General features: G+C 35.3%; 1 protein-coding gene and 2 pseudogenes across 1 annotated transcript in view; 2 read left to right on the top strand and 1 right to left on the bottom strand.

Moving 5' to 3' along the window:
• LOC108713526 overlaps nucleotides 1-6,384 on the bottom strand; it is a 29,117-nt pseudogene extending 22,733 nt beyond the window's left edge.
• Nucleotides 6,385-8,609: 2,225 nt separating this feature from the next.
• Nucleotides 8,610-19,020, top strand: LOC121403152 (annotated as a pseudogene).
• A 4,952-nt stretch (nucleotides 19,021-23,972) lies between these two features.
• The window catches only part of tnni3k.L (TNNI3 interacting kinase L homeolog), a 134,634-nt gene continuing 130,762 nt past the window's right edge, over nucleotides 23,973-27,844 (top strand). Inside the window, exons 1-2 of the mRNA XM_041590350.1 lie at nucleotides 23,973-24,072; nucleotides 24,395-24,503. Coding sequence (XP_041446284.1) covers nucleotides 24,033-24,072; nucleotides 24,395-24,503 — 149 coding nt within the window. The 5' untranslated portion in view covers nucleotides 23,973-24,032. The remainder of the gene's footprint in view (nucleotides 24,073-24,394; nucleotides 24,504-27,844) is intronic.

Raw genomic sequence — 27,844 nt, 5'->3', positions numbered from 1 at the left:
CAGGTGGGGCGTCCTCAGAGCTGAAATGAGTAGTTTACCTTCAAATTAAGTATATTGTAATTATTTTGTATATTATTCAGTCATTCTCGATGTTTGGCATTTCAGCAGTTATCTGGTTGCCAGGATTCAATTTACCCTAGCAACCAGGAAATGGTTTAAATGAGATACTAGAAGATGAATATGAGGGTACCTGAATTGTAAGATAAGTGATTCAAAATAGCAAGAACAATAAATGTGTAACCTCATGGAGCAAAAGTATATCAGAATACTTAGAATAATGAGTATTTTATTCTAAAATACAACAAAATTCTTACATTGTTAAAGAAAACATTTCACACAAAAATGAGGAGATAATGCTTTAAAGCTGTCTGGAAGGGACCAGTCTTCCACACAGACAATTTTTCAACAGTCTTTAAACTACCTATTTGGTTGTCATGTAGATAAAGAAGTTGTATTCCTTTAAATTCACTCCAAAACTCCATATCTGGGAGATTCTTGATCTAATAAAATTTACAAAAATTTAGCAAACATCATTATTTGACAAAAATAAGATATAAAGACACAGTATTTACAAATAACAATCCTGGAATCCATTATTGGAATCCATTATTGTAACATTGTAACATTTAGGGGCAGATATATCAAGGTTTTTAAAATTTCGAACTTGATTTTCAAGATTTATCATACCCTGGCCCTTTAAAAACTCAAATTCGACTATTCGCCACCTTAAACCTGCCGAATTGCTGTTTTAGCCTATGTAAAATGGCCTGGGGTCAATTTGGAGTTGTTTGCAGCCTTCCTGATATTCAAGTTTTATTCAGAGAAAAAAAAATCAAATCTCTTTAAAATTCTAATCTAATTCAACTCAAATTTTATTCAAGTTTGCGGGTCGATCCTATTCACCCAAGTTTGTAAAATTAAATTTTTATAATAAATTGCAATTGGTAGAATTTTGAGTTCATGGGAGTTTATATGAGTTTTAAATAACTCGAAATTTGACCCTTGATAAATCTGCCCCTACTTAGAGACTAGAGCCTGGATCTTTGTTTTAGTGAATACATGACAATTCTTCATATTCCATGGGTTTAATGTGATTTGGACACAATAGTGAGATGCTGGGTTTTTTTTTCATAATTTGAGATTACTAAATTTATATAATCCACAGCTGAATGTGTTAGGCCAGAAGCACAAACTAAGAAATGTGATGAAACCAGTTATAATAATGAAAGGCCCCCAAAAGATGATTAGGTAGAACAAACAGAGCTGTCCATCAGTAAACACATTCCAACGTGGCATTTTTTTGAAAGAGGCTTGGGACCAAATAAATATACATTTAGAAGTAAGAAAAAGAAGTAAGCAGTGTTTTGTGTCATCACATTTTAAAATGTTATGGATAATGTTACATGTTTTATAATATACAATAATATTGAGTTGTTCTGAATTTTAAGCTTATAGAAGCAAAGCTACCCTAATGTTTTATTAGATGTATAATAATGTTGGTAAAACACATACTATAATTCACCAAAATGATCTGGCCAAACTCTTCTAAATTCATTTGTCTTTTATTAAAAAAAAAAATAAAACTTGCCAAAGAATTTTTTTTTGGAGGACTTACCATTTTAATTTGCTTTAGCTGACATCTCAAAGAAGACACAGATGAGATACTACAAATTAGGGCCTGAATTACAAGTCAGCTGGGGTATAGAGAGCTCATTATAAAAAAAAATACTTGTCAGGCTTATATTTTTAGATAATTTCCCTTTAAAGATGATATAACCATATTGCCCACTTGTAACAGTCTTTGTGAATGTATTAAAATGACAAAAATATAACAATAGTCTCAAATGAATGGAGCAAATATATGTTTAAGCTGTATTTCTTAATTCATTTTTATTAGAACAACAAGGGTTACCTGAAACTTTTGATTGCATTTATAATTTTGATGAAAACTAGTGTCAATTGGGAGAAAGTTGAGTGGAAATAAATTATGCTGTTGCAATTAAATTCTACTTATTGTCCTTCCGCAGGAAACTCTCCTGGTTAACTCGAAGAAAATAAATTAGATGCTTCAAACTCTTTTCATCGTGTGCTGTCTGAAGCCATTGTCTGAAAGTAAAGACAAGAATTGTTCTGATACTAAAACACAATGAATATCACGTTGCTTCTGACCAGACTAAATTAATTTTTAAATAAAATGCTTTCCTTTTGCATTTTTATTACTATAATAAAATAGATCTTATTGCACATGTAGGCATTTCAAAAAGTTATTAGAACAGTTTTAGAGAGGTAATTTTACAAAGCTCAAAGCTAGCTTTTTATGTTTTTTGAAACAGAAGAAGATAAGGCATACCATGAACAAAATAACATGATTGTGCTCATACAGATGTAGTGAGAGTTAGTGCAGCACACTTGCTATCCCCAGAGAAGGGCAGCATCCCTATTGGAATGTTATCATGGATTACAAAGGTTCTCAGGCTGCATTTGATTAAATGTTTTACAAACTAAATCTATATAAGTATTTAAATGTTAACTTAATCTTGACATTTGGGCCACACAGCATGCAATGTTTTAATATATATCACCTTTTACCCTGAAATCACTACATTAATAACTTCAATGTTATTTTAAATTTTTTATATGAATTTTATTTATCTATTTACAGGTATATACATTTATACACCCAACTCTACCTGTCTACTCCTGATCTTTCTAATTCTGTCCTTTCCCAAGTCACAGACTGTCTCTCTGCTGTCTCCTCCTGGATGTCACAGCGCCACCTGAAACTGAACCTTTCTAAAACAGAACTCATTATATTTCCTCCAAGATCTTCCCCTGTCCCTCAGATATCACTCACCGTAAACAACACCACCTTTCATTCCACCACAAAGGCACGCTGCCTAGGAGTTATCTTAGACTCACATCTGTCTTTTTCACCACACATTCAAACACTTGCAAAATCTTGCCGTATTCAACTGCGCAACATTGCTCGAATACGACCCTATCTCAGTTCAGAATCGACTAAAACACTGATTCAGTCTCTCATCATCTCCCGCCTTGATTACTGCAACTTACTCCTCACAGGTATTCCAACAAGTCACCTTTCACAACTCCAATCTGTTCTAAATGCGGCCGCTAGACTCATTCATCATGTCTCAATTGTACCCTAACCTTTAGTTTGTAAACTCTAATCTCTAGGTCCTTCTAACCCTATTGTATTCTGTAATCCTTGTTTGTTATCCACCATTTTTTCCCTGTTTGCTATAACTGCAGTAAAGCACTGCGTATCTTGACAGCGCTATATAAATAAATGATGATGATACACATACAGGTAAAAGATCTATTGTCCAGAAACTCTGTTATAATATGGATGGTGTTATGTACTTCCTTTAACTAAACTGGTTCAATTTTCCTCCATTCATGCATTTTCTTATCTCTATGATTTTTTAGACTATAAATTTTTCCAATATTGTTTTCATTCACTAAACTATATACATGCTTAGAAGAACGTCCTTTATATTCTGTAGTGTCCCTGTCATTGCATCAATGTGAATTTACACACCAAATCTAATGCATTGCAACACTACATTTAGGTATCATAAAACATACAATAGCTAGTTAAAACCCAGCACCCATTGGTTTCTTAATAATGGTGTCCATATTTTTGTTGTTGCATGTAATTAACTATGTGACTTAACTATTTTAAACCCTTAAACTATTTTCTCTAAGCAACTACTATTACTGACTTTACAAGGCTAAGCTTAAACTCTCTCAAGGTCTCTCAAAGGAGAAATATACTTATTTTCCTGGCCAAGCATTGCTTACTCTTGTTGTGCTTCCAAACTTTTTTCACAGCAGAAAATATGCAATGCAAGAGAACCATAACATACTAATCATGTTTTATATATTAGAAATAGAACTTTGGCAAATGTAGTAGAACTTCCTACTTGTGGGCTTGGAGATTCTAAACATGTTTAGAAAATATAATTAAGGCATATAAGGCATGTTGTAAATATTCAGCATAAGACCTATTAGAATTGGCAAACATCAAACTTCTTGCATCTCAAGGTTAAAATGTACCACCTCTTCAGATTATAGTCAATATTTATACCCATTAGGTTTAAAAAAAATGATGTACCTCTATTGTAAAAACATAAGGATATTAAAAATCTCTGAGTAATTCCAAGGCCATGTGAACTAACAAGGCCCAAGACCAAGTCATTTTATACAGTATGTTGAACTCCTTGTCTATTAATATCCTTATAATTTACAACAGAGGTACATTATTTATTATCATATACATGTGTCAGCAACTTATGTGACACAAATTGCATCAATTAGAGCCTATTATATCGGATAACATCCCTAAGCACCCTTTCTAAGTATATCATTTGTATAATAGTCATGGCACTTGTGAAGTATCTATTAATATTGTCTAGGAAGGCAATGTTATAATTTTCAGATCCCTGTCCAGATTTTGGGTCAGATTCAATTCAGTGAGAAAAATGTATCTAACGGTTTATCAATTGAAAATTCATGGACGAAATTCAATTCAAGGAGAAAAAACATTTCTCCTAATTCAGTCCCAGTTTTTTTCCCATAGAAGCGAATAAAGTTTTCACAAGATAAACCATGAGATACGTTTTTCTGAATTGAATTGCATCTCAAATTGAATCTTGTCCATGAGTTTTCACGTGATAATCCCTTTTCTCACTGAATTGAATCTGTCCATTATCTGAAAACAAACAGTTTGAAGCAATCAGGCACAGACTTATGGGTTACAGGAGCTTTAATAAATAACCAAAGAATTGTTAAAATTATGGAGCACATATTTTACAGTGCCACTGTAGGGCTATGAGAACTCTTTCTCATTTAATTCCATATGCCAATTGAAACCTTGGCATGGACTAGACTTGATCCCTTTCACTCATATGGATGACTACTCTGTACATTAAAAGACTGGTTTTATCTTATTTTTGTGGTGACTATGAAGTGAAGATGGAAAGTTTTCTAAATAAACATACCATATAGAAGGAGTCAAAGTGGACAAGCAGGCTGTAATTCATACACTGCAGGAGAATTGCTTTATATCTAATCTGCAACTACAATTTGGAAGAGGATTAGGTCCAACAAACTAATATGGGAGAACCTCTGCTGCTGATTTCTATCACTTAATGTCAACATGACATTAATCTTGCCAGAGGGTACTAAACAAAATCACACTTCTTGTTTGGGACCAACAGGGACCTTGTTTGGCACGTCTTGACATTATAAAATTAAATCTACAGTACTTCACATTGCAAGTCTACTGTATCATTTGTGTTGCACTTTGTATATATAAGATCGTCATTATGGCTTCTTTGCAGGCAAATGTTTGATCTTAGAGTATTAGAGCGACAAGTACATCCCTGAAGAATTAAATTGGGAGAGAGGGGCATAGATATCAATATATCATAGCCTGGCCTACAGTATCTTGCATTATATTTATTGACCTGTGGATATAGCTTTTGGTGACCACTTACATATCCACATTTTGTTCACTTCCAAAATGACCCCCAATGCATCGCAAGTAGCTGCTGTAATGTATATAAACTATTTACTAAGGGTTCTCCAAGTCAGTGTTTTTTACCATGCTTTTGCCTTTTACCTTTATCTTGTGATTTGATTCCACTCTGTGCAAAACATAAAGTTATGAAAAACATGACTTTAACTTTATTATTTAATCCCTACAGAGGCAGAGATCAAGGTGTGAACCTTGTCCATATTTATGAGAAATCTATTAACGCAGAAAAGTAGGAATTCATATATTTATAAAAAGAAAAAAGGTGGTGTTCCAGCTCAGTGAGGTAGCTAACGAAAAGGTAGTATTGGCACTTGAGTAAGCTATAGCAAAACATTTTACTAATTGCAAAGCTTAGTTTATAATATATTCTTGTTTGGGAGTGAAACTCTAAATGGATAAAAATACAATCCATAAAAGGCAACTGATTATGAAAAGTATTCATGAAAGTATATATTTTCCCCACAAAAATAATGCCCAATAAACCTTTTACCAAAAACATTTGAAAAACATACAGTAGAATGCCCGAAAAAAGCACGAATCTTTGGGAAAACATTTCTTATTTCTTATATACAAGTTTAATATGTACACAATCACTGATTATTTACCTGATTTCCATGTAAATCCAATTTAATGATATGGCAGCATTGGAGGGTATCAATATTTGTAATGTAATGTAATTGTATCATATCTATTTCTTTCAAAATCTGCTTATTTAAATGGAGAAGAGAAACGTCATTGAGCTCCGTTGCTGGGCAGTTATTACAAGAAACTCCATGTTTAAGCAAAATCATTTCTGACACTGATAAAAGGTAGCTCACTTCCATGATATCCTATCTATTCTTCCATCCACTAAAGCCCTAGCAAGAAAATAAAAATCAATATGAGACTATACATAAAGTCCATCTTAGTGTATCCATAAAATATAGCAATATTACTATTAACTCTGATATATTGCTCTGCAGTGTGCAGTGTTGTTCATGAACTGCTACCAGAGCAGCAAACAGTTTATGAAAGAGAAATATATTGCCTTCTTAGGCAACAGAGGAATTTAAATAAAATATCATTAAAAAGATCCATTTACTCTGAGCATATGTTGGAGGAAAACTGCCTATAGTATTTGATGGATCCATGCTACTCAACTTAGTTACTTTGCTACAGATATACAGTAAATATGGAAATTGCCGAATACATGATAGCTAATGAATGAGTACAAGGGGGACACCCCAATATATTTATATAGCCACATAACGCATAATGCATGTGTTAGATGGGTATAAATATATTTCATGTTTACTACATTATATGGTTTCATTAAATAATCAGTGTTTGCATTCATATATAATTTAACAGCAAAATGACTAGGTGTTCGTATAAAGACACAATAGAGAAACAACAGTTCTCATTCAGGAGAAATTATGACATGATGATATTATGTCTGTCCAAAAAATCATCCAAGCCATTCTTAAAGGCATTAATTGAATCAGCCATCACAACATCACCCGGCAGTGCATTCCACAACCTCACTGTCCTGACTGTGAAGAACCCCCTACGTTGCTTCAAATGAAAGTTCTTTTCTTCTAGTCTAAAGGGGTGGCCTCTGGTACGGTGATCCACTTTATGGGTAAAAAGGTCCCCTGCTATTTGTCTATAATGTCCTCTAATGTACTTGTAAAGTGTAGACCTTATCTAGGATATTCTCCTTTTTCATAAGTGGAGTAAAGATAAGGAATGGATCTTTTAGCCAAGTGCTCTCCAACTACTGAGGACTGGTATTTTTCTGACCTACATGGTGGGGGCTGATAATGAAAGCTAGTGTCGAGCACTCCTTGTTTTAAACCACTCCCACTTTAAACCACACCCATGTTACCACAAGAACTTTTAAGACCATGTCCACATTAATGGTGGTAACACACCAAAAAACCAAATGGTTGGTGCTCACTACAGGGATATCACTGAAATAAGTTAATATTAAGTCATATTAAGACACAACGTTCAATCTGCCTCATCCTCCCCTGTAGATAACACAGCACCCCCTCCCCAGCACATGGTTAAACACATTGGGGACCCTGTAACAAGTATTTCCAAATGCTAACAAATCCCCACCAGGTTCATCTCCCACAAGCAGAGCATAGCACACACAGACATAGTATGGCATACACAGGGAGAATAGGGCAGACAGAGTATGGCACACACAGGGAACATAGGGCAGGCAGAGTATACATAGGGCAGGCAGAGTATGGCACACAGAGGGATCATAGGGCAGGCAGAGTATGGCACACACTGGGGGCATAGGGAAGACAGTGTATGGCACACATAGGGAGCATAGGGCAGGCAGAGTATGGCACACACAAGGATCATAGGGCAGACGGGGACAGAGACAGGGAAACCCATCATGACCACTCTAAGATGAGCAATGTATTCTGTGCTACATACAATGACACAATGCTGGTGACCCCTGCAGTTTGTATGAGTTGAGAACATGTGAAAAATGTGGGCACTTTCAGTCTGGGTATGAAGTGTGAACAGTACAGAGCTTTGGGGTGTCAATAGTAGAGGTGTTACAGGTGTGAACAATTCAGGAGTTTACTGTCTTTTGGACTTTCATGTGGGGGCCACACAAGGGGAAGTTGCTGGCTGCCAGTTGGACAGCACTGCTTTAGCCTAATGTGTGAGTAAGAAGGCTTTACACAAAAATAAACACATACACACTTGCAGTCAAGGTGTACAGAACACATGAGGGTGGCTATATTTAAATGTATTAATTTACAAACATTTCAAAGAAAGCAGTTCTTCTTTGATATTGATATGCATGATTTGTGTGCAAACAATGACTTACTCAAGGTTTACCATGCAATTATAAACACTCATCACACCAGTGACAAAAATGGCATAAAATCTGATGTCTTAATTATATTTTTATGCATTGTGCTACCATACTTTGTATAATTGCCATGCAATTATCAGCCAGATGGCAGCTTTGCAATAATAATTGGATTGTGTTGTGGATTTGAAGGCAAACAAGTTCCAGAAGGTAGTTGAGAAACTCTCCATGAGGTCCATCAGTGCATTTTGGGCGATACAAGCAGAGGATTTGTCAGATGATGAGTGCAGAGCTGCATGTTTAGGCTCTTTCTCAACATTACCGCTTGGATTCTTTATCAAGAATTGTATGTTTTTTTGCTTTTAGTCTGTTCACTAAAGTTCCCACTCTTTGGTATCACTATGGTAAAGCTCTCTTGTTAATGATGCCACATTAACCAGAGAAAAGATAAAATTAAAATTATACGTACAAAAATGCTCTTTTCCATACTAATAGATCATTTCTCCCTAAATGATTTCTCCCTACTGCATAGGGATGGTTTATTGCAAATACATTCCAGTAGGAAGGAAGGGAAGACCACCCTCTTGTTAATGATAATGATGCCTTCTATTAATTAGGACCAGAATATTTTGGCAAGTATGATATTCATTTTCTCTGAAAGCAGGACAAAAAAGAAGTTCAGTAGATGTGTGTGTTCCAATCCACAAATGCTCTTTAATGTTGTATATCTCTAAACAATTAGGTTAATGTATTGTAAATGCTAACTTAAAAATGTAGCACATGAAATGTGTGGCTGATTTTCCTGTGAATGTCCAGTTTCAGCTTTAGCTTTGCTGCAGGCAGTATCCATAGGCAGCTCTGGGACTTTTTCAGAATGCAGGAGTCACTGTGGCAACTGATCCAAACAAGTAACATGTGGACAGCAGCAAAGAAGAGATTGCAAGGAATTTCTTTCTCTGTTTTTCCCTTTTTGCCCACTCTTCAGTAATCCCTGAAGTATGTGGCAATATCAGGGAGTGGGATGGATGCCTCTCGCTCTCTTTCAAGGATCATATTAATATCGGATCATATTAATACCACTGTCAAAACTTGTCACTTTTTCTTACGCAATATTGTCAAAATCCGTCCCTTTATTTAACCTGCTATGGCCAAGATGCTCATGCATGCTCTCATCCTATCCCGACTAGATTTCTGTAATCTTCTTCTTACTGGCCTCCCTAACTCCCATCTCTTTCCTCTACAGTCGTTATTAAATACTGCTGCCAGAATTATCCTACTCTCATCTAAAAGAGTTATAAACCACTCCCCTACTGAAGTCTTTATCATGGCTTCCCATAAAACAGAATAATTTACAAATTCCTCCTCATAATCTTCAAAGCCCTTTACTCCTCTGCACCTAACTACATCTCATCTCTTGTCTCTCTATATGTTCCTGGTTGAATCCTACCCTTTTCTCAGAGCAACCGTTTGGTTGCACCCCCCTCTACTACTGCTGTTTTCTGCATCAAACCCATCTGTCTTGCTGCTCCTTATATTTGAAATGTCATTCCTAGATTTCTCTGGAGAGAATCCTTCCTCAATGTTTTTAGAACTAAACTCAAAGACTACCTCTTGGAGTTCTTGCATTACACCTGAACTGAAAACTGGCGCTTATATGGTAGTGTCAACTACTGCAACCTACAGCACTTAATATCCCTCCGATTTGTGTCTGTATGTTACTCTCCTATTTAGACTGTAAGCCCTACAGAGAAGGGAACTCAATCATTTTGTTCTCTTGACAACAAGCACTTAATATATATTGTAACTATACTTTATTTATGTGTATTATATGGTTATATATAAACTAAATAATTATTCTGCTGTACAGTGCTTTCCACCTAGGAAGTGCTATACAAATAAAAATAAACATACATAAATACAAAAATAAAAATATATAGTAGATATATATGCAAAAAAATTACTACTCTGATTCCCAGACCAGTGAATCTTCAGAAACATCACGAAAAACCCCAGCAGGGAGGAAAATGAATGTATCTATTTCAGTTGTGAGTAGTGATAGGCGAATTTGCGCCGTTTCGCTTCGCCGAAAAATTCGCGCGAAATTCGCGAAACGGCGAAAAATTCGCGAAACGGCACCGGCGTCTCGTTTTTGACGCCGGCGCCCGTTTTTTACGCCGGCGCCCGTTTTTCCGACGCCGGCGCCCGTTTTTGACGCCGGCGTCCGTTTTTCGAAAAAAAAAATTTTGACGCCGGCGAATTTTTTCCCGCGAATTTTCGCGGGAGTTTTGCGAATTTATTCGCTGGCGGCGAATCGCGCAAATTCGCCGCGAATTCGCGCCTGGCGAATAAATTCGCCCATCACTAGTTGTGAGTATCTAAAAGGGTCTGCTAAGGGCATGCATGATTAGATACAATTACCTGTGACAGTCAGCTATGATCGCAGTAAAATGCTGTTGCTGCTCACTATAGAGAAGAGGGAGCGGTTCTATGTGTTTCAATGACTGTAACTCATTGGTCTTAAAGTGGCAGGGACTTAAAAACCTGGTGAACATGCACTTTACTGCACACAGATACCAAGTGCTTAGATTTTATTGTCTTTAATGACAGCTTGATTGCTACTATCAACAATATTTTTAACAGAATACATCAACTGGTAAGATTATTCCACAGAATATATAATGCAGCAACAGGACACTTGGAAAATCCTTATGGAGGATTCCAATCAAACACAATAATGGCAGTATCTATAAGAAATATAGTCTTGGGGTCTATGCAGCCTTATTATGTGGATAAAGAGCATCTCTTTGTCACTTTTATCACCTATTTTTAGGTGTGTGTCAATGTCTTAACATACAGTATGGCAAAACCTCCATTTTACCTTCCCAAACTTCCTTTTTCTGTTATTGATGCCATTTTTATACATCATACATTCCCAGCGTTTATAATGGATTTTTCTATGAATTCACATTTCTCCCGAATTTACACTTTTCCAGATTTTCTTACATGTTGCGATTTCTTTGTATTAGGTCTGCAGGTTGGAGGCACTGATTTGCATGTCCATTTTGGAGTAGACATTTAAATACAAAAACTGTAATTTGCATAAAAGCTGGCAATATTATCTGTAGTGATGCCTACGATCATCTCTAAGAATTTAACATATTTAGACTTTTTTGCAAATCCATTACCTTGAATCGCTAAAAAATATATATGTCACTATAAAACCTACTACAAAATATAACACTTTCAAGAAAATGGTACACTGCTCTACTCTCCTGCTCAGGCATAAAAATAAGTAGCCTTTGTGCCTGTCCGTGTGTCACACTGTGCAGTTCCTACCATCCCTTGAAAAACACAGTGCTTCACAGGAGATGACTAGAAAACAGCCTGAAGTCCATTTAGGTCAGAAAATGGTACATCATTTGTAATAAGTTCTGAGCTGATTTAAGGAGTTTTGCCATCTAAGGCAATACTTCTTGGCCCGTTGCACACTCAAGCGAACCTTTGTACACCCCCACTTGCACCAATCACTCCTTTCAACCCTTTAGGAGGTCTATGCCTTACTAAAGCTGTTTTCACTGTCGGGGGTCCAGGCCTAGTGGGGCTGCAGCATGGGGGCCCACACCCCCAAGGCACCTCTCCATGGCCCTCCACTCCAGCCGCAACCCCCTTCTGCCCACTTACCCCTGCCAACGCATACCTCATTTTTCTTTTTTTCGTGATTAGGGCAGAATGGAGCAGTGATCTGGTGCAGGGGAAGCAGAGATTGGTTGCAAGGGAAGCAGTGGATCGCGTGCAGGTGAGAGCAGTGATCAGGTGCAGGGTGGAGCAGCAATCAGCGTGATCAATGCAGGGAGCACACAACCTTATGCAGCCATGGGGAGAGGATCTGGAACAGCAGGGCCCACCGTGTTTGTTCCTGGTGTCCCACCAACCCAGTCTGTCGCTAGTTGTTTTTATCAGTAAGGTGTAGTTATCCTCTATTCCACTTACATAATACACAGTTTGCTTGTTATTCACAGCTTGTAGCTCACCATTTTCATATACTCTCAAGACTTCCTGTCTTAAATCATGTAGAACTTGACTGAGCTCAGTAGTTAGACATTGTGGGGCTCAGTTATAAACACTGGTCATTAACCCATAGCAACTAAGTGATTCGCTTTTTTTCAGCAAGCTGCAAGTTGAACACTAAAAAAAATAATCTAATTGGTTGTCATGGGTTACTGCCAAGGTGCAAATTTGCCCAGTGTTTATAAATGACCCCACACTATGTTTATTTTCTCTGGGTGGGTCTGATAATATCACTTTGCCATAGTGGTTTTCTTGATCCAAAATTGGCAGGTATGCTTTGTTACTGTATTTTGGACATCCATCCCATTTATGAAGCTTGTCTATCACTTACTGTATTTTTTTACCCTTCTTAGTAAGGAATTCTATAATTCGACTTCACTTAAAGTGAAGAAATTTTTCTTTGTTTACTGAGAAGCATTTTTTTCACTGGTATCGATGGAGGGCCTCTTATTGCATTTACTCTTTTTAGGGAGAAATGGCTAATAGACAAATATTGTACTGTTTATTATATAGAATATAATCTTGAAAAAAGATCAATTCCTTTTGTTAATAATCCTCCTTCCTTGAACTTTTTCTGGTGTCATTTCTAAATGGTTCCCAATGTATACCCCTGTGCAGTGCTATATAAAATTTAAAAAATATGGTTATAAAAAAACTGAATCATGTTTTTCAAATAACAGTGCAATATTTTGCACAAGCAAAGTAAAGTTATATTGATACAATGATTGGGATTTGTTCTTTGCTTTCAACATATTCTGGTAAAGTAGTGATGCTTGGGGTGTTCTGAGATACATTTGGTATTACAGCTGCTCACAAACAACAAGAGTTGGCTTATCAGCAGATAAACTCACCAGAAAAGTGCTTCCTCTTGGAGTTCAATACCATGTTTTTCTGATCCACTGGGACCTAAAATAGGTGAGCTCTCCAGCAATTTTTATAATTGGAAGTCTTAAGCCTCTGCATGTCTATGGCAGAGCAGTGATTCCTTCCCTGGCTTTGTGTCTGTATCAGTGCACGCAGCCAGCCAATTAATGTTTGATCCTCTGCCTATAAATATCCAAGCATTTTTGAGTCTTATTGTTAGATAAACTAACCAACATCCACTGGTGTCTTTTAAGGATAACAGCATTTTCTAAAGAGCTGGATGTATGTGGAAAGTAAAGCAGTATTAAATTAAAAAAAAAAGAATCCTAAACTTTTATATATTTGAACACACATCAAGCTGAGTATATTTTAACCTATTATAATACACTTTTCATACAGTACAAGTATGATCCCATTAGGCAGCTTTAAAGACCAGGGAATAAACCAAATTATTGTTTCAAAAACAACAAATAGTCAGTACTGCTGAAAAAATAGGCTTACATGTATACCATATTAGCATCCCTCTGCAATCAGATAAACAATGTACTTTTCTTACACTGAGGGGCCGATTCACTAACTTCGAGTGAAGGATTCGAAGTAAAAAAACTTCAAATTTCGAAGTATTTTTTGGGCTACTTCGACCATCGAATGGGCTACTACGACCTTTGACTACGACTACGACTTCGAATCGAACTATTCGAACCAAAAAACGTACTGTCTCTTTAAGAAAAATCTTCGACCCCCTAGTTCGCCATCTAAAAGCTACCGAACTCAATGTTAGCCTATGGGGAAGGTCCCCATAGGCTTTCCTAAGTTTTTTTGATCAAAGGATATTCCTTCGATCGTTGGATTAAAATCCTTCGAATCGTTCGATCGAAGGAATACTCCTTCAATCGCACTATTTGCGCTAAAATCCTTTGACTTTGATATTTGAAGTCGAAGGATTTTAATTCCGAGTCGAATATCGAGGGTTGATTAACCCTCGATATTCGTCCCTTTGTGAATCGGCCCCTGAGTGATCATTTTATATAAAGTAGACTGTAACACAGAGCAGGAAATGAATATGCTTTAAATAAACAAAAAACATTTTAACTAAGTTTAAGCACTTCAAATTGTTAATCTTTAGGCTTTTATATATTGGTCACAGCTTTAAAAAAATAACTGTCTTCAGTATGTGGAAAATACACTTCCTTGTCTGATGCCTCCTTTTATAAGAAATGAATGGCCTTCAAAACATTTAATTGTTATGATAGTCAGTTGTTGTACAATGTAATATTTATTATGTCCATGCATGAATCAAATCAGACAACCCTGAAAACTTGACTCTTATCTCTCATGATAACAAAGATTATTTGTGATAGAATACATGTAACAATATAGCTAAGAATTATTGTTCAGAATACAGATAAAATGTAAAGTTCTAACCCTCTTACCCTGGTGAGGTCTGGTATTCCTGTAAAGAATGTTAATTATTCCCTTATACCACCTTTTTAGAAAGTATTCTAATGTAAACTAGTAGCTGTTGTGTATTGTCATACGCACTTTACATTTTACTACTATAGCAAACTATAACTACAGTATATACGTGTTTAATTTCAGAATATGTTGAATCCATTGTGCTCAAAAGCTACAGCCTAGTGAAACTGATGGTTTTGCATTTGTATTTATTAATATTGGAATATTTGTTTTATATTATTTAAATGCATTCGTGATAATTGTCTCATAAAACAACTGTATTGTACAGTTTAATTAGACCCAACAGAATCCTTGCTTTTTCCATAAATAGATAATCTCCAACAAGCTTGCTTGAGCTAAATAAGCACAATTAATGCTGCTAAATTAAGTCGCCTTGCAAAATTTTAATTAATCAATTGTCTTACTTTGTTTAAGTACAGTGTCTGAAGCTTATTTAGATTAATCCACTTGCAATAGCTTCAGTGTGCAAATGTTAAATTATTACTGGTCCATGTCTGTATGCAATATTATATAGCACAACCATGTAGTTAGTATTAATGGGCAAATTTATTGCCGCCAAAAAAATAATTAAAAATAATTTTTGCCCACCACTGCCAGTTAGGGGTATGTTTGTTTTCCTTTTAGTTTTATGGTCTTTTTAAAACTGTCTTGGTTTACTAACAATTATTATTATTATTATTATTAACATGTATTTATACAATATTAAATCAGAAAAGATCTAATTTAATAAGCACCTACATGTTTTTTCTTTGTTATAAAAGAGATCTCATAAAAAATGTGTTCACAACAATGTACATTTTTTGGTAATATTTACAAAGATATTCTCATACTAACCCTTATAGAAAAATATAGAAGTAATGGCTTGGTTTTACCAACAGCAAATGTTCAGTGTTTCAGTTTGCATATACAAGTATGGGACCTGTTATACAGAATGCTTGGGACCTGCCATTTTCCAATCAAGGAGTCTTTCCGTAATTTGGATCTTCATACCTTAAGTCTATTAAAAACATTTTGGGGCAGATTTCTAAAGGGTAGAATTGAAAATTCGAAATCGAAGTTTCATTTTTTTTTATGGTCAAAACTGTCAAATTCGACTAGGGAGTTATCCAACTTCGATTTAAGTTTTTTAAAAGAATTTGAATTTGATTTTCTAGATTTATCATACTCTGGCCCTTTAAGAATTTGAATTCAACTATTCGCCACCTAAAACCTGCCTACTGTTTAAGTCAATGGGAGAGGTGCAGTGATCAATTTGGAGATGTTTTCATTCGATTTTATTTCGGAATGTGTGCCTTTGATCGAATTCAAATTGAATTCAATTTGAATTTTCGGGTCATTTAAATTTGTCCGAGTATAAAACATTTGACCAAATAAATTTCAACTAATCGAATTTTGAATTTATGGGAGTTCATTGGAGTTTTAAAAATCGAGTCTATGGGAGATGGCCCTCCTATATGTATTCAGATAAATCTGGACAACGGGTTTCTGGATAATGGATCCCATACCTGTACTTCCATTTGAAGTTATAGCTTATAAGTAAAGCATTTATACCCCAATTCTAAGAGAGAGTTTCTTTAGTAAGATAAAGGATGAGAACTCCAAACATTCATTCAGAGTGGCTTTGGGCAGACGGGACACAGGGAAAAATTCCAGTGGGCCCGAGGCCTTGTGGGCCCCACGGACCCTGACCCAATAAGACCTACCTTCCTCCTGACCTCAACCCCTGGCCCCCATTGCCAAGGAGAGAAGGTATGCGGGGGTGGTTGACTTCTGATTCATTGTATCTGTGAATGAACTTTCAATTCACATTGCAGAAAAATCAGCTAAACAGCATTCAGTCATATCATGAAATACAATGAAGAATATAAATCAGACTGCGCAAAAGAAAGGGTACTGAACAATGCATATCTTTACAAAAGAAAGGGTACTGAACAATGCATATCTTTATAAAAGAAAGGGTACTTGTTATGTTTTGGGTAGCCGAGGATGAGGCTTTTTTAGCAGGCTCTCATGCAGCCATTATACAACAGTAACTTTCACCTTTTAGCTGTCAGGAAGTATGCACAGTATAAGTCTGGGCACAGTGACATCTACAGGCCATTTGTATAAACACCACAGTACTGAACAATGCATATATTTACAAAAGAAAGGGGACTGAACAATGCATATTTGATGGCCCAGTGCTTTATTAGCAGTTTATTTTGTTCAAGTGCAAACTTTTTTTTTTTTTTTTTTTTAAAAAAAGGTTGTAAAAACAAGTTTATAATCATAAAATTGCCTGCCCCAAAAACACATCAAGGAAAAGCCCACATGGTGGTCATGTCATGTCCCTGATCGGGCAGCACAGTGGCTCCTTTGGTAGAACATACAGTATGTCTTGGAGCATAGAGTTCTTAAGTGCAATTCCAGCCTGGAACTATATCCGATAGAGTTTATATCTTCAAAAGGTCTGTGATTACAGTAATTTGTTTCATTGTGCATACAGTTTCTAGCTCTGGCACCCAGACTGTTATTTTTGTGCTCATTTTTATTCTGTGCCACAAGTGTAAGAGTATAAGCTATGAATGCCTTATTATATTTTTCAATAGAAAACCTGTGGGGGTAGGGCCTGCCTGCCAGAAAGACAATGAGAGCTGGGTAAGGCTAAAACTGCACACTGTTGCATATAACCTTCAAAAAGCTTAAGTAAATATAGCAAAATCTTTATACTTCCAGTAGACAAATTTTAAGAAAAATGAAAAATTCTAAAATTACAATAAAGGGGATCATTTATTAAACCTTAATTTTTTAAGGCAGAAAATTAGAATTTTTCAAGATTTATCAAACCTCAATGCTGCTAAAAATCTGAATCTTAAAATACGCCATCTCAAACCCATCAAGGTCATGTAGAAATCATTGGCAGATGTCCAGATAGCAGATTGGCAGAAATTGTCTCTTGACATCTGTGCTGCATAATCTGTAGAATTCAGTGTTTTCATCCGATATTCCGATAAAGTCGAAAAGTCACAGCAAAAAATCAAATCATACGATCATAGGATTCGAATTGATGCTGGATTTTGTTTTGATGTTTTGTCTTTCCGATTTTTTCGAGAAAATTATTGATAAATTAATTTTAGTAAATGTGCCCCTAAGTACACAGTTTTTTTTGCATGGGCCACTTTATTGTGTAATTGTTATTTGGATTTTTTTTTAATCTTGCAATATGACCTATAGTCATATTAACTGGCATTTAGTACTAATACTGTTGCTAGCATTATTTGCATCAGTACTCCAGAAGTGATGCCTTTTGCATACAAAGTGACTAGGGAAAATCAGAACCCAAACTTGAGCATGATTTACCAATAGATACACAATTACACTGGAGTTCTTGGGAAATGCTGCATTGTGGGTAAAAACTTTGTTATTGCACATAGCACTTTTTTCTACTAGATAAGCCCTAATGTCATTTTAAGTAGTTCAGTGTTCTGTTTTCCATTTAATACAGGTAAAAAGCTCTGAATTTTCCAAACAGGACCTATGCAAGATTATTTATATCTTTTGATACTAAGCTCAAGGCAGAACTGAAATTGCATTCAACTTTTTAGTATCTTTACAGATCAAGATAAAAATTTTAATGAAACAGCATGTGTCATTCAAAGTGTATTAGATGCACAGACTGCTGTTTCACCTCAGTCTGTGATTGAATATTCCAAGCTAGGCCCTGATGTTTCTGTAGGAGAATACTGTATTATTAGTAGCTCATGCATAAATATTAGATCACACATACTAGCCAAATCTTTTGTGAGTTCATTAAGTTTGATGATTGATGAACAAGTAATATATGCAACAATCTTGTTTGGTATACTTACAGACTATACAAACTACTCGAAAAAAGAAGTTTGTTGTGAATTCTATTCAGTTTTTTTTTTTTTTTTGAAGGAGCCTGTTAGAATGGCTAGATCTCAGAGGATTAGTATTTCAGAGCAATTTATTCTCAAGGGTGCAGAAGGCTCAGAGTTTGTGGAAAGCCCAAATATTCCCAGGGTATTTCATTTTACAAAGATCTGTTAAATTATCTTTAGAAATGCTTAATGCAGTATAAAGCAAGTCATCTGCAAATCTTGGCAGCTTTAAAATAGTGTCAGCTGAGGAAATGTTGTCACACAAAGATGTCAAAGATGTGCTGAACTTCAGGAAACATCTCTATAAAGAAGTCGTGTCTCAAAGACAAATAGAAATGTTAGCTTCCTAATTGTGTCTGGAATCTGCTTATTTATTTAAAGCATTGACTTTGTCAAGTGCTTAAGGCAAAGATAGCATTTCTACTTTACTTCATATACTGACAGAGGCAACCAAGTGACACTGGAAAGTGCTGTAATGAACTATTGTCTATGTGGGAATGCTTACAAAGAAAGCTACTTATATAGAACTTAGTGATAAATCCCATTAATTGGCAATAGTTACACAAGTGTTGAAGAATGATATTTACCGCTTATAGATATAGCTGAAAGTATTATCTAACTTGGGGAAAAGTTGATCAGCTGTACTTCGAAGAAAATGACTGAACACATTAAAAGGTAAAGACCTTCTAACAACTTAACATTATAAGGTATACAGTATATATAAGAATTGCTACAGAGATAAATGCACTCCATTGTAAAATATGTGAATATTAAGCTTCACTAAGGATTTTCATGACCACGTAAAGCCACATTCTACATTCTAGGTACTAGGAGACATTGCAACTCCAATGTGGCTTTTAACATCCTCATATTTAGGGGCATATTTATCAAGAGTCGAATTTCGAATTGAAAAAACTTCGAAATTCGAATTCAAAAAGACCAGCCGAAATGAAGTCAAAGTTTTTTATGGTCGAATAGGTCCATTTTCGATCGAATAGGTCCGTATTTGGCCAAATTTGAATCGTAAGAATCGAAGGAATAGCACATTTGATCGAATTCGATTTAAAGTTTTTCCAAAAAAACTTAGATTTTTCAAAGTCCACCAATAGACTCCAAATAGGTTCTAGGAGGTCCCCAAGGGCTAAAACAGCATTTCAGCAGGTTTTAGATGGTGAATGGTCGAAGTCGAATTTTTAAAGCACAGTACATGATAAATTTCGATATTTGAATTTTTGAATTGTTTTTCAAATTCAAATCGAATTTGGACTATTCCCTAGTTGAAATACACAAAAACATAGCTCGGAATTTGAATTTTTTTAATTTGGAAATTCACCACGACCTTTGATAAATGTAGAGGATACACTACATTTTTACAATGTGCAATTTCAATAAGTAATTTGATTAAGATGACATCACTAAGCATATATTTCCTTAGATATGTCATTGTTAGGCACCATTTTTTTTTATATTTTTTTTATTCACTTGGTCAGCTCAGTAATTAGCATCCATGTTGGTGAAGTTTACACATCTTGCATTGACATTTTGCTGGCAGCAATGTCAGTACTAATTGCATCATTTTCAATGCAGTGATACTCACAGTAGTTGCATGTGAAAGTTAGTTGTTAATTTTAGGGATACCTTGCATTTTTTCACCATGTTTTTCCCCTTGCACCTTTATCAGTAAAGGAAAGTCCTGGAGCTATAAGCACATGGGCTGCAGGAAAAGGGATCCGAATGACCAGCAGCCAAATTATACTGATCTAGGTTAGAGATAGACAGAATCACATGTAGCAGGAGATGGCCAGGCCCAGGGGCAGAGTCAGAGAGGGATGTGATGTCATTCTGTATCTTTATACAGTATAATTGTGAGAGTCTGGATTGTATTCATTTATGTTAAATTAATGATGTCAAATGCTTGATCCAGGGAAAGTTTCCGATCACCATTGGGGGCAAAAATTGTCGTAGAGACAAAAAAGTTGCCAGAAGAAAATAGACCCTTTGACTTTAATGCATTTGGCCAAAAAAAGTTGGTTAGACAAAAAAGTTGCCAAGAAAAAATTGTCTCAGAGACAAAAAAAAGTTGCCATATGAAAAAATGCCCATTGGCTCTAATGCATTTGGACAAAAAAGTAGCTGAGACAAAAAAAGTCGCCACAAGAAAAAAAAGCCCATTAAGTAAATGCATTTGGAATGACAAAAAAATTGTCATGCGAATAAAAAAAAATTGTGCTTAAAAAAAAAAATCGACGCCTACTGACTTCACGCTTTGCCATTTCGCAAATTGTTTTGCATATATATATATATATATATATATATATATATATATATATATATATATATATATATATATATATATATATATATAGTGCACATTTAGATTCATTCATATTCATATATAGTATAATAGGATAAAGGTGGACCAAATTGTAATAAATTTAGCATACAGTAAATTGGCTCTAACCTACAGTATATACAATTCAGCTGTATTCAAACTAATCATGCTTATGAGGAAGTGGTATGGTCCACGAAACGCGTCAAGTGTGTCAAGTTTGTGCACTCCATGATTTTAATTATGTTTGAACAATAAAAGAGTGTTTTTAGCCCCGCAAGTGCTCCATGTCTTTTGAAGATTTTCACTTGGATTTTACGCTACGAGAAGCGGTTACACGTTGTAGCACAGCGTAACGGCATTTGGAACAGTGAATGCTCCCTTTCATTTGGTTCCTACAGTATATACTGTATGTATGACTATATACAGTAGTACATTTTATCCTTATATGTGGTGTTTACTGATGTCATCAATTATACTGTAATTGGTGCTTCGTGATGTCATTTGTGTCACCACTCTGAAAAATGTGTATTATAACAAATAATGCCTTTGACACCTTGCATTTACAGTATATGGTCATAGAACTCCTTCTATGATCATATATATTATGTATGTTCCCTATATATTTTATACAGCCTAGTGTTGGGTCTAGGATCTTCCTTGTCTCTTTCCTGGATTTAAAATTTTCCACATCCTTTTTTAATACTTTCTCAGTATGTTCTTGTGAATGTAAAAATAAGGGATTAGGAAACCAAAAAAATTGGGGAAAAAAAACTAATTGTGAAATTCAAAATGTTGTGCCAAGTGTTGAGTTATAATTGCAGTGGCATTGTCATGTCATTTTAATATTGCATGATGGATTACCTATAAACTGCCATCCAGACTTTCATTAAAAGGTGTTTGTGTAGATTAGTGGTCTGGGGAAGTAGAACACTGATATTTCTAATAGCCAGTCAGCAGGTAATTAATTTTCTTAATTAAGCTAATAGCTATAAAATAAATGTTATAAAATGGTTTAGACACTTCTACATCAAAGTTGCTGCTACAAAACCATGTGAATGCATGCTTTTTAAATATTAAAATGTAGCAACATTATTTTTATCTCTTCTTGGATGATAATTCAGCATTAAACTAAATTAATTTAGAATCCTTACAAATTAATTATTTAGCTTTGGCGGTGGTTAAGCAAATACATAAAGGAGGTTATTGTACAGCCCAAATACATCTAGGTTTTTTTAATCTATATAAAAAATAATATGACAATAATAGCTATGGCATTCTGGTGTGTGCTGCACAAAACATCCTTTCCCATATGTCAATTGCAGGCAGTGAATTATGGGAAAAGCACTACATTATAGTTAAAAGCCTGGTGATTTGCATCCAAAATTGCACTTTGCTCACTGATTATGTAAGTTAACACTTTGGAGTTTTCAATAAATAATCTTTAACATACTATAATATAATGGGGTCTTTTCTGTCTTCCCCCAGGCTACATTCCCCCCTCCCCTCTTAGATTAAGCACTACCTAACAAAGGCAACACTCTATTTAAGAGACTGGCCGCAGGTCTCCCTGCTTACTATTTCAGCAGAAATGAAAGTAATAAAAGGTAGAAGTCCAACTGCGAAAAAGGAACATTTATTAAAGGAGAAGGAAATTCTTTATGCACTTGGGGGAGCCAAATGTTAGGCACCCACAAGTGATTGTATTGACTTACCTGAAACCCCGGGCCCGTGCTTCTATCAGCAAAAAAATTGCACCAGCCATGGGTTATTCCAGCGAGCAACACGGAGTGAGCCTCTTCTGGGTTCTTCTTTCTTCAAATTTCCCGGGGCAAATGCATGCCTTGCATGCCATGCATGCAGACTTTTTAGTTAAAGTTTGGCTTTTTCGTTCTACTGCGCATAACCCCGGGCTGGTGCAGTTTTCTGCTGATAGGAGCACTGGACATCCATTTTTTAGCCATCCAGACTTTTAGAGGGTTTTTGATTTTTTTGAGTTTTTTAGTACATCGCCCAGTATTTTTTCCCGTTATTACTGTTTTTAATTCGTATCTTTTATTACATTTCATAGCATTCATGGTTTTAGAGAAAATAAGTTTAATTGTGGTTTCTATAATCAAAGTCATGTGGATTCACTTGCTCCACTGAATATTTATAATTATATATTTAAAGGAAAAAAAAAAAAACTGATCATTGCCCAAAGGAACAGACAATGCTAAACATAATAATAGATCAATAACTAAAAATACTTTCAATTTTTAATGTCAGGAATTTTCAAATTGAACTTTGCTTAATTTGCCGGTTGTGTATAATATTCTTCTAAACACTACCCACCAGTGGAAGGTAACAATATTAGGAGATGTACCTGATTACATCTTGCAAATTCTAGTACGCTGTACTGAAATATTAGTATACAGGGAACTATAAAATCAATATGCAGTACTTTTTTATCTAGCAATATATAATATACATATCTAAGGCTAGTATATAAAAACAAACCCAACCGTGTGATTTAGTGCAACATTTACAATGTAATCTATACCTCGATGGATTTTTATCCGTTATGTTTTATGCTTTCTAATATCATTAAACAAATATGAAATGGGACAGATATACAGCTGAATAATCAATAGACCATTGCAACCGTTGATGAAAAGTCTTGTTTGACGGCATCTAAACTGACATCCATGTGATATTTATTTCCTTAAATTAAAATTTCTGCTGGCAATTCTTCAAGAATACTAATAATTTTTTCCTCTGTTTTATAGAAGCAAATAACAAGCAATTGAATCAATTTAAAGTTTATGTGCTGCACTGGATTTTACATAAACTGATTAGTTACTGTCATTGTTTTACACTTGATAAAACACAGTAGTTGTTCTCTGTCATTGTTGCATGACATTCCATTTGGTGCTTGGTTTATTTTTAGCGAGGGACTATCAAAGTATATTTTAGCAGTTGGAATGGTGCTCTTGCAGTCTGAGTCATATTACCAAAAGAGCTTGCCTGAGACGACGAAGAGACACTAAACAAATGGAAAATTATAAATCTAGACCAACACAAACTTGTACTGGTAATGTATAATATATTATCCTAAAATATGTAGAATATCTGTAGATAGTTGTGTTTGTATTCTGTCTCTACAAGAATAACACTGAAGGGTAAATGTGTTTGTGGAACAAAAGAGATTAGCACTGCACTTAATGTAAAAATGTGTATAGTTTATAAACATGAGGTGAAAAAAGTTTCCTGTTCTAATATTACCGTTGAGAAAATTAGGTGCTAGATATTACAGAAAATAAATCTGCATTTTGTTTTTTAGACCCCAGTGTTGAGCCACTTAGCTAGATATGAACAACAAAATAAGCATATTATTTTCATTTCTTTTTCTGTAGATGAGTGGAAGAAGAAAGTAGGTGAATCATATGCAGTAATTGTTGAAAGATTGGAGGATGACCTTCAGATTAAAGACATGGAACAAAATGAGCTTAAAGTTGTTTTCAGGTAAAGATGATCAGAACACAGACCTGCATGTAATGTATCCAGTAGAATAAAATATGAAACACATTGGTATAAAGTTGTTTAAGGTCCATATTTAAAGGGCTCATTTACTATTAGCCACTGGGCCAGAAATAGAATTATGTGTATTTACACACGGCAAATTGTATCTGCATGTGCTGCTATGTGCTGCTCGGCATGGAGCACAGTTGAAGAAATATGGGTATCCATCGACATACAATTCACATGATGCCTAGAAGCACTGCAGTCTCATTATTTTATCGAAAAAACATACATTTGTGTTCAGTGGCATGTATGGAATGTTGCAGTTATTTTTTTTATATGTTACCAGTAGCAAACAGTAAACTCGCTATTTTCAGTTTCTATCTTACAGTAGACTCTTCAAAACTATTTGATGATTGGTTGCTATTGGCAACTGTGGCATTGGGTTGACCCATTCATTTATAGGATCAGATCATAGTAGGTACCTATACAGGCCACTAGGAAAGAAGTGCATCAGTGCACCAATGTGCAATAGATATATTGCTGATTTTTAGCCAGATATTTATAGAATAGTCAATTGGGGAGGGCCCATACATAGGAAGATAACTGCCAACTTGGCCTAAAGGGGTCTAACCTGACTGAGTATGGCCAGCTTTAGGCAAATACTACAAGGATATGCTATCCCCTATAGTGGCTCAACTGTATGCTACCTGCTGCTGATACATAGGGCAGCTTTGACTCTACTGAGCATCCCATATGCTTGTCCCCCCCCCCCACACTCATTTGTGCACAGACTGTCTTTAAATTTCTACTGGTATGCTACAAGGGCTTCAAGACAATTATTGCACAGAAATGTGACCTACAGAAATGAGTGCATAATATATACATGTAGATGTCTTTGTTCAGTTTAGATGGGGACATACACTAAAATCAGAAAAGAGCTAGACATATTTACCTATAGACAAATGAAATACAAAGCTGCATGGTCATATCTTTGTTTAGCTCAGAAATGAAATTTTATATATAATGCATAACATTTGTGGGTAATTTTATTATATTTGGACAGCATAAAGTTGCACTTTAATAGTTTACATTCCATTCCTGATTTTTAATTTAAAAAGGTAATATTAATAAATGTTTACTAGTGTAATTTGCAATTACAAAAATTGCTGTCTATAAGTATGGGCTTTGTACTTTATGTACTCTTTTTCTAATCCTGAAACACTTTTTTCCCAAAATTGAAGAAATGATTTAATGTTCAATCAGATCAAATGTCACCAAGATTCAGGTTTCCATTATTAATGATACAGACGTCAGCCTTGTATTACTGTTGTAAAAATCAACTACATTTCCTGAGGTAATATTAATAAATATGTTTAAAAGTCAGAAAATATTGTGTTGATTGCCTATTTAAAGATTAGACTGCATAAATAACTTTATAATTCCATAATACCTAGGTACATTTCCATTTGTGCTGTTTCACTTCAGGGATTTTCTGGGGGGGGAATGGTTCGTTCATCTAGTAAAGCAACAGTATATATTAAGGACAACCTGATTTTTCTAAATCTGCCTTTAAGGGCAACAAACATCAACTAAAATAATTTTCTAAGTAAATACACTATGTGAAATATCTATAGAAATAAGTCAAATAAACTGGAATTGCTGGGTTTTCTTGAAGAAGACGTTTCACCAGTCATCCAACTGGCTTTCTCAATTCCGAATAATTTCTGAATTGAGAAAGCCAGTTGGATGACTGATGTACCCTCTTCAAGAAAAACACAGTAAGTCCAGTTGATTTGACTTATTTCTATAGATATACCATGACCTGGATGAATGTGAATCTTCACAAACACACTATGTGAAAGTTTAAGAAATCTGATTTTTGAAACATTTAGAATTGTTTGTATAATGTAAATCATCTGCTCACTATACCTTCTGCAAAATCTCCCCTTTGTCCACAGCAGTTCTAGTTGAGGCAGGCATCTTGGATTTCACTGGCTCCTCCTACCTATATCTTGGTTGCTTATCATCCCTTCTAAGCTATTTTCAAATCAGTCAAACCTGTGTTAGCTGCTGTTCAGTAGTGCTGTCACCTTCTGGACGTTAGTGTGTCCCCTTCATTTGCATAATGACATCACCAGTAGGGGACAAGATAGGGAAATATCGTGATACTTCTAGTGGAGGAAACAAGGCATTCTGGGTAAAATACTCAAGGCAGTGGTACAATCTGAGCATGCTCCTGAAATTTGCATGTTATAGTCTCAGTATGGACTCCCTCAGTGAAAGAACCCATTTGCCAAAATAAGGGATTTTCTAAAAACTGCTGTTTTTTTTCCAAAAAACTGTATATGTAGTTTGATTAAACGTGTTTAGGTTGTACTGTCAGATTATTAATATGTGTTTGATTTTGGCTGTGATAGGTGCCCTTTAATTTTTTTTATTGTAAAGTCTCATATCTTCTGACAACATCTATATAAAATGTTATAGTTTTATTGAAATTCCTCTTAGAGATCAAAAGCGATACACCCAAATATTCAACTGAAGGCAGCAGACTGGGTCAGCGGGACAGGTGATTTGCAGGCTCCTTCTTGCCACAACTACCGAAAAATTTAGTGTGCATTTGCACCTGCGGTCAAGCGCAAGCACTTGGTGGAGTGGCAGGAAGGGCCGGTGCACACATGCTTGACAGTGTCACAACAGTGGGGTCCAGGGGATGGCCCTGGACAGCAACCAGTATAAAATATAAAAAACAGGTAAATAGATAGCCCATGTAAAATAAATAAAATTCTGATAGTTAGTTAGTGACTGGATGTGTAACATAATAGCCAGAACACTACTTCCTGCTTTGCAGCTCTCTTGGTTTCCACTGGGTCACATGGGTCATAACTATTTGCTTTTGAATTTGAGCTGAATGCTGAGGATCAATTGCAAACTCACTGAACAGTTATGTACCATGTGGCCCACCTTCAAGTCGCTGACTAACTCAGAGTTTAGAGAAAAGCAGGAAGTATGGTTCTGATCTGTTATGCTGGATATCCATTCACTCCAGCCTTTATAGATTGCATTTTTAGCTAACTAACTATATTAGAAACATTCTTTTTTTATTTTGCACAGCCTAACTATCTAAACCAAGTTTTTATTTTTACACTGAACTGTTCCTTTAACCCCTACTTCCCTTCTTCACAAATTGCATCATGCAGCTACTAGGCTATTTATATAGATGTACCAAAGTATACAGTTTTCGAAATATATAAACATGGTAGAAAAATGTAACTAATGCAGCAACATTAGTTAAAATAATATGGATGACCATTTCAAATCACAAATCTGACTGAACTTTAAGG

This window comes from Xenopus laevis, chromosome 4L (assembly GCF_017654675.1).
Source record: "Xenopus laevis strain J_2021 chromosome 4L, Xenopus_laevis_v10.1, whole genome shotgun sequence".
Taxonomy (NCBI): domain Eukaryota; kingdom Metazoa; phylum Chordata; class Amphibia; order Anura; family Pipidae; genus Xenopus; species Xenopus laevis.
The sequence above is the reverse complement of the archived record's forward strand: the minus strand, read 5'-3'. Positions and strand labels throughout refer to the sequence as shown.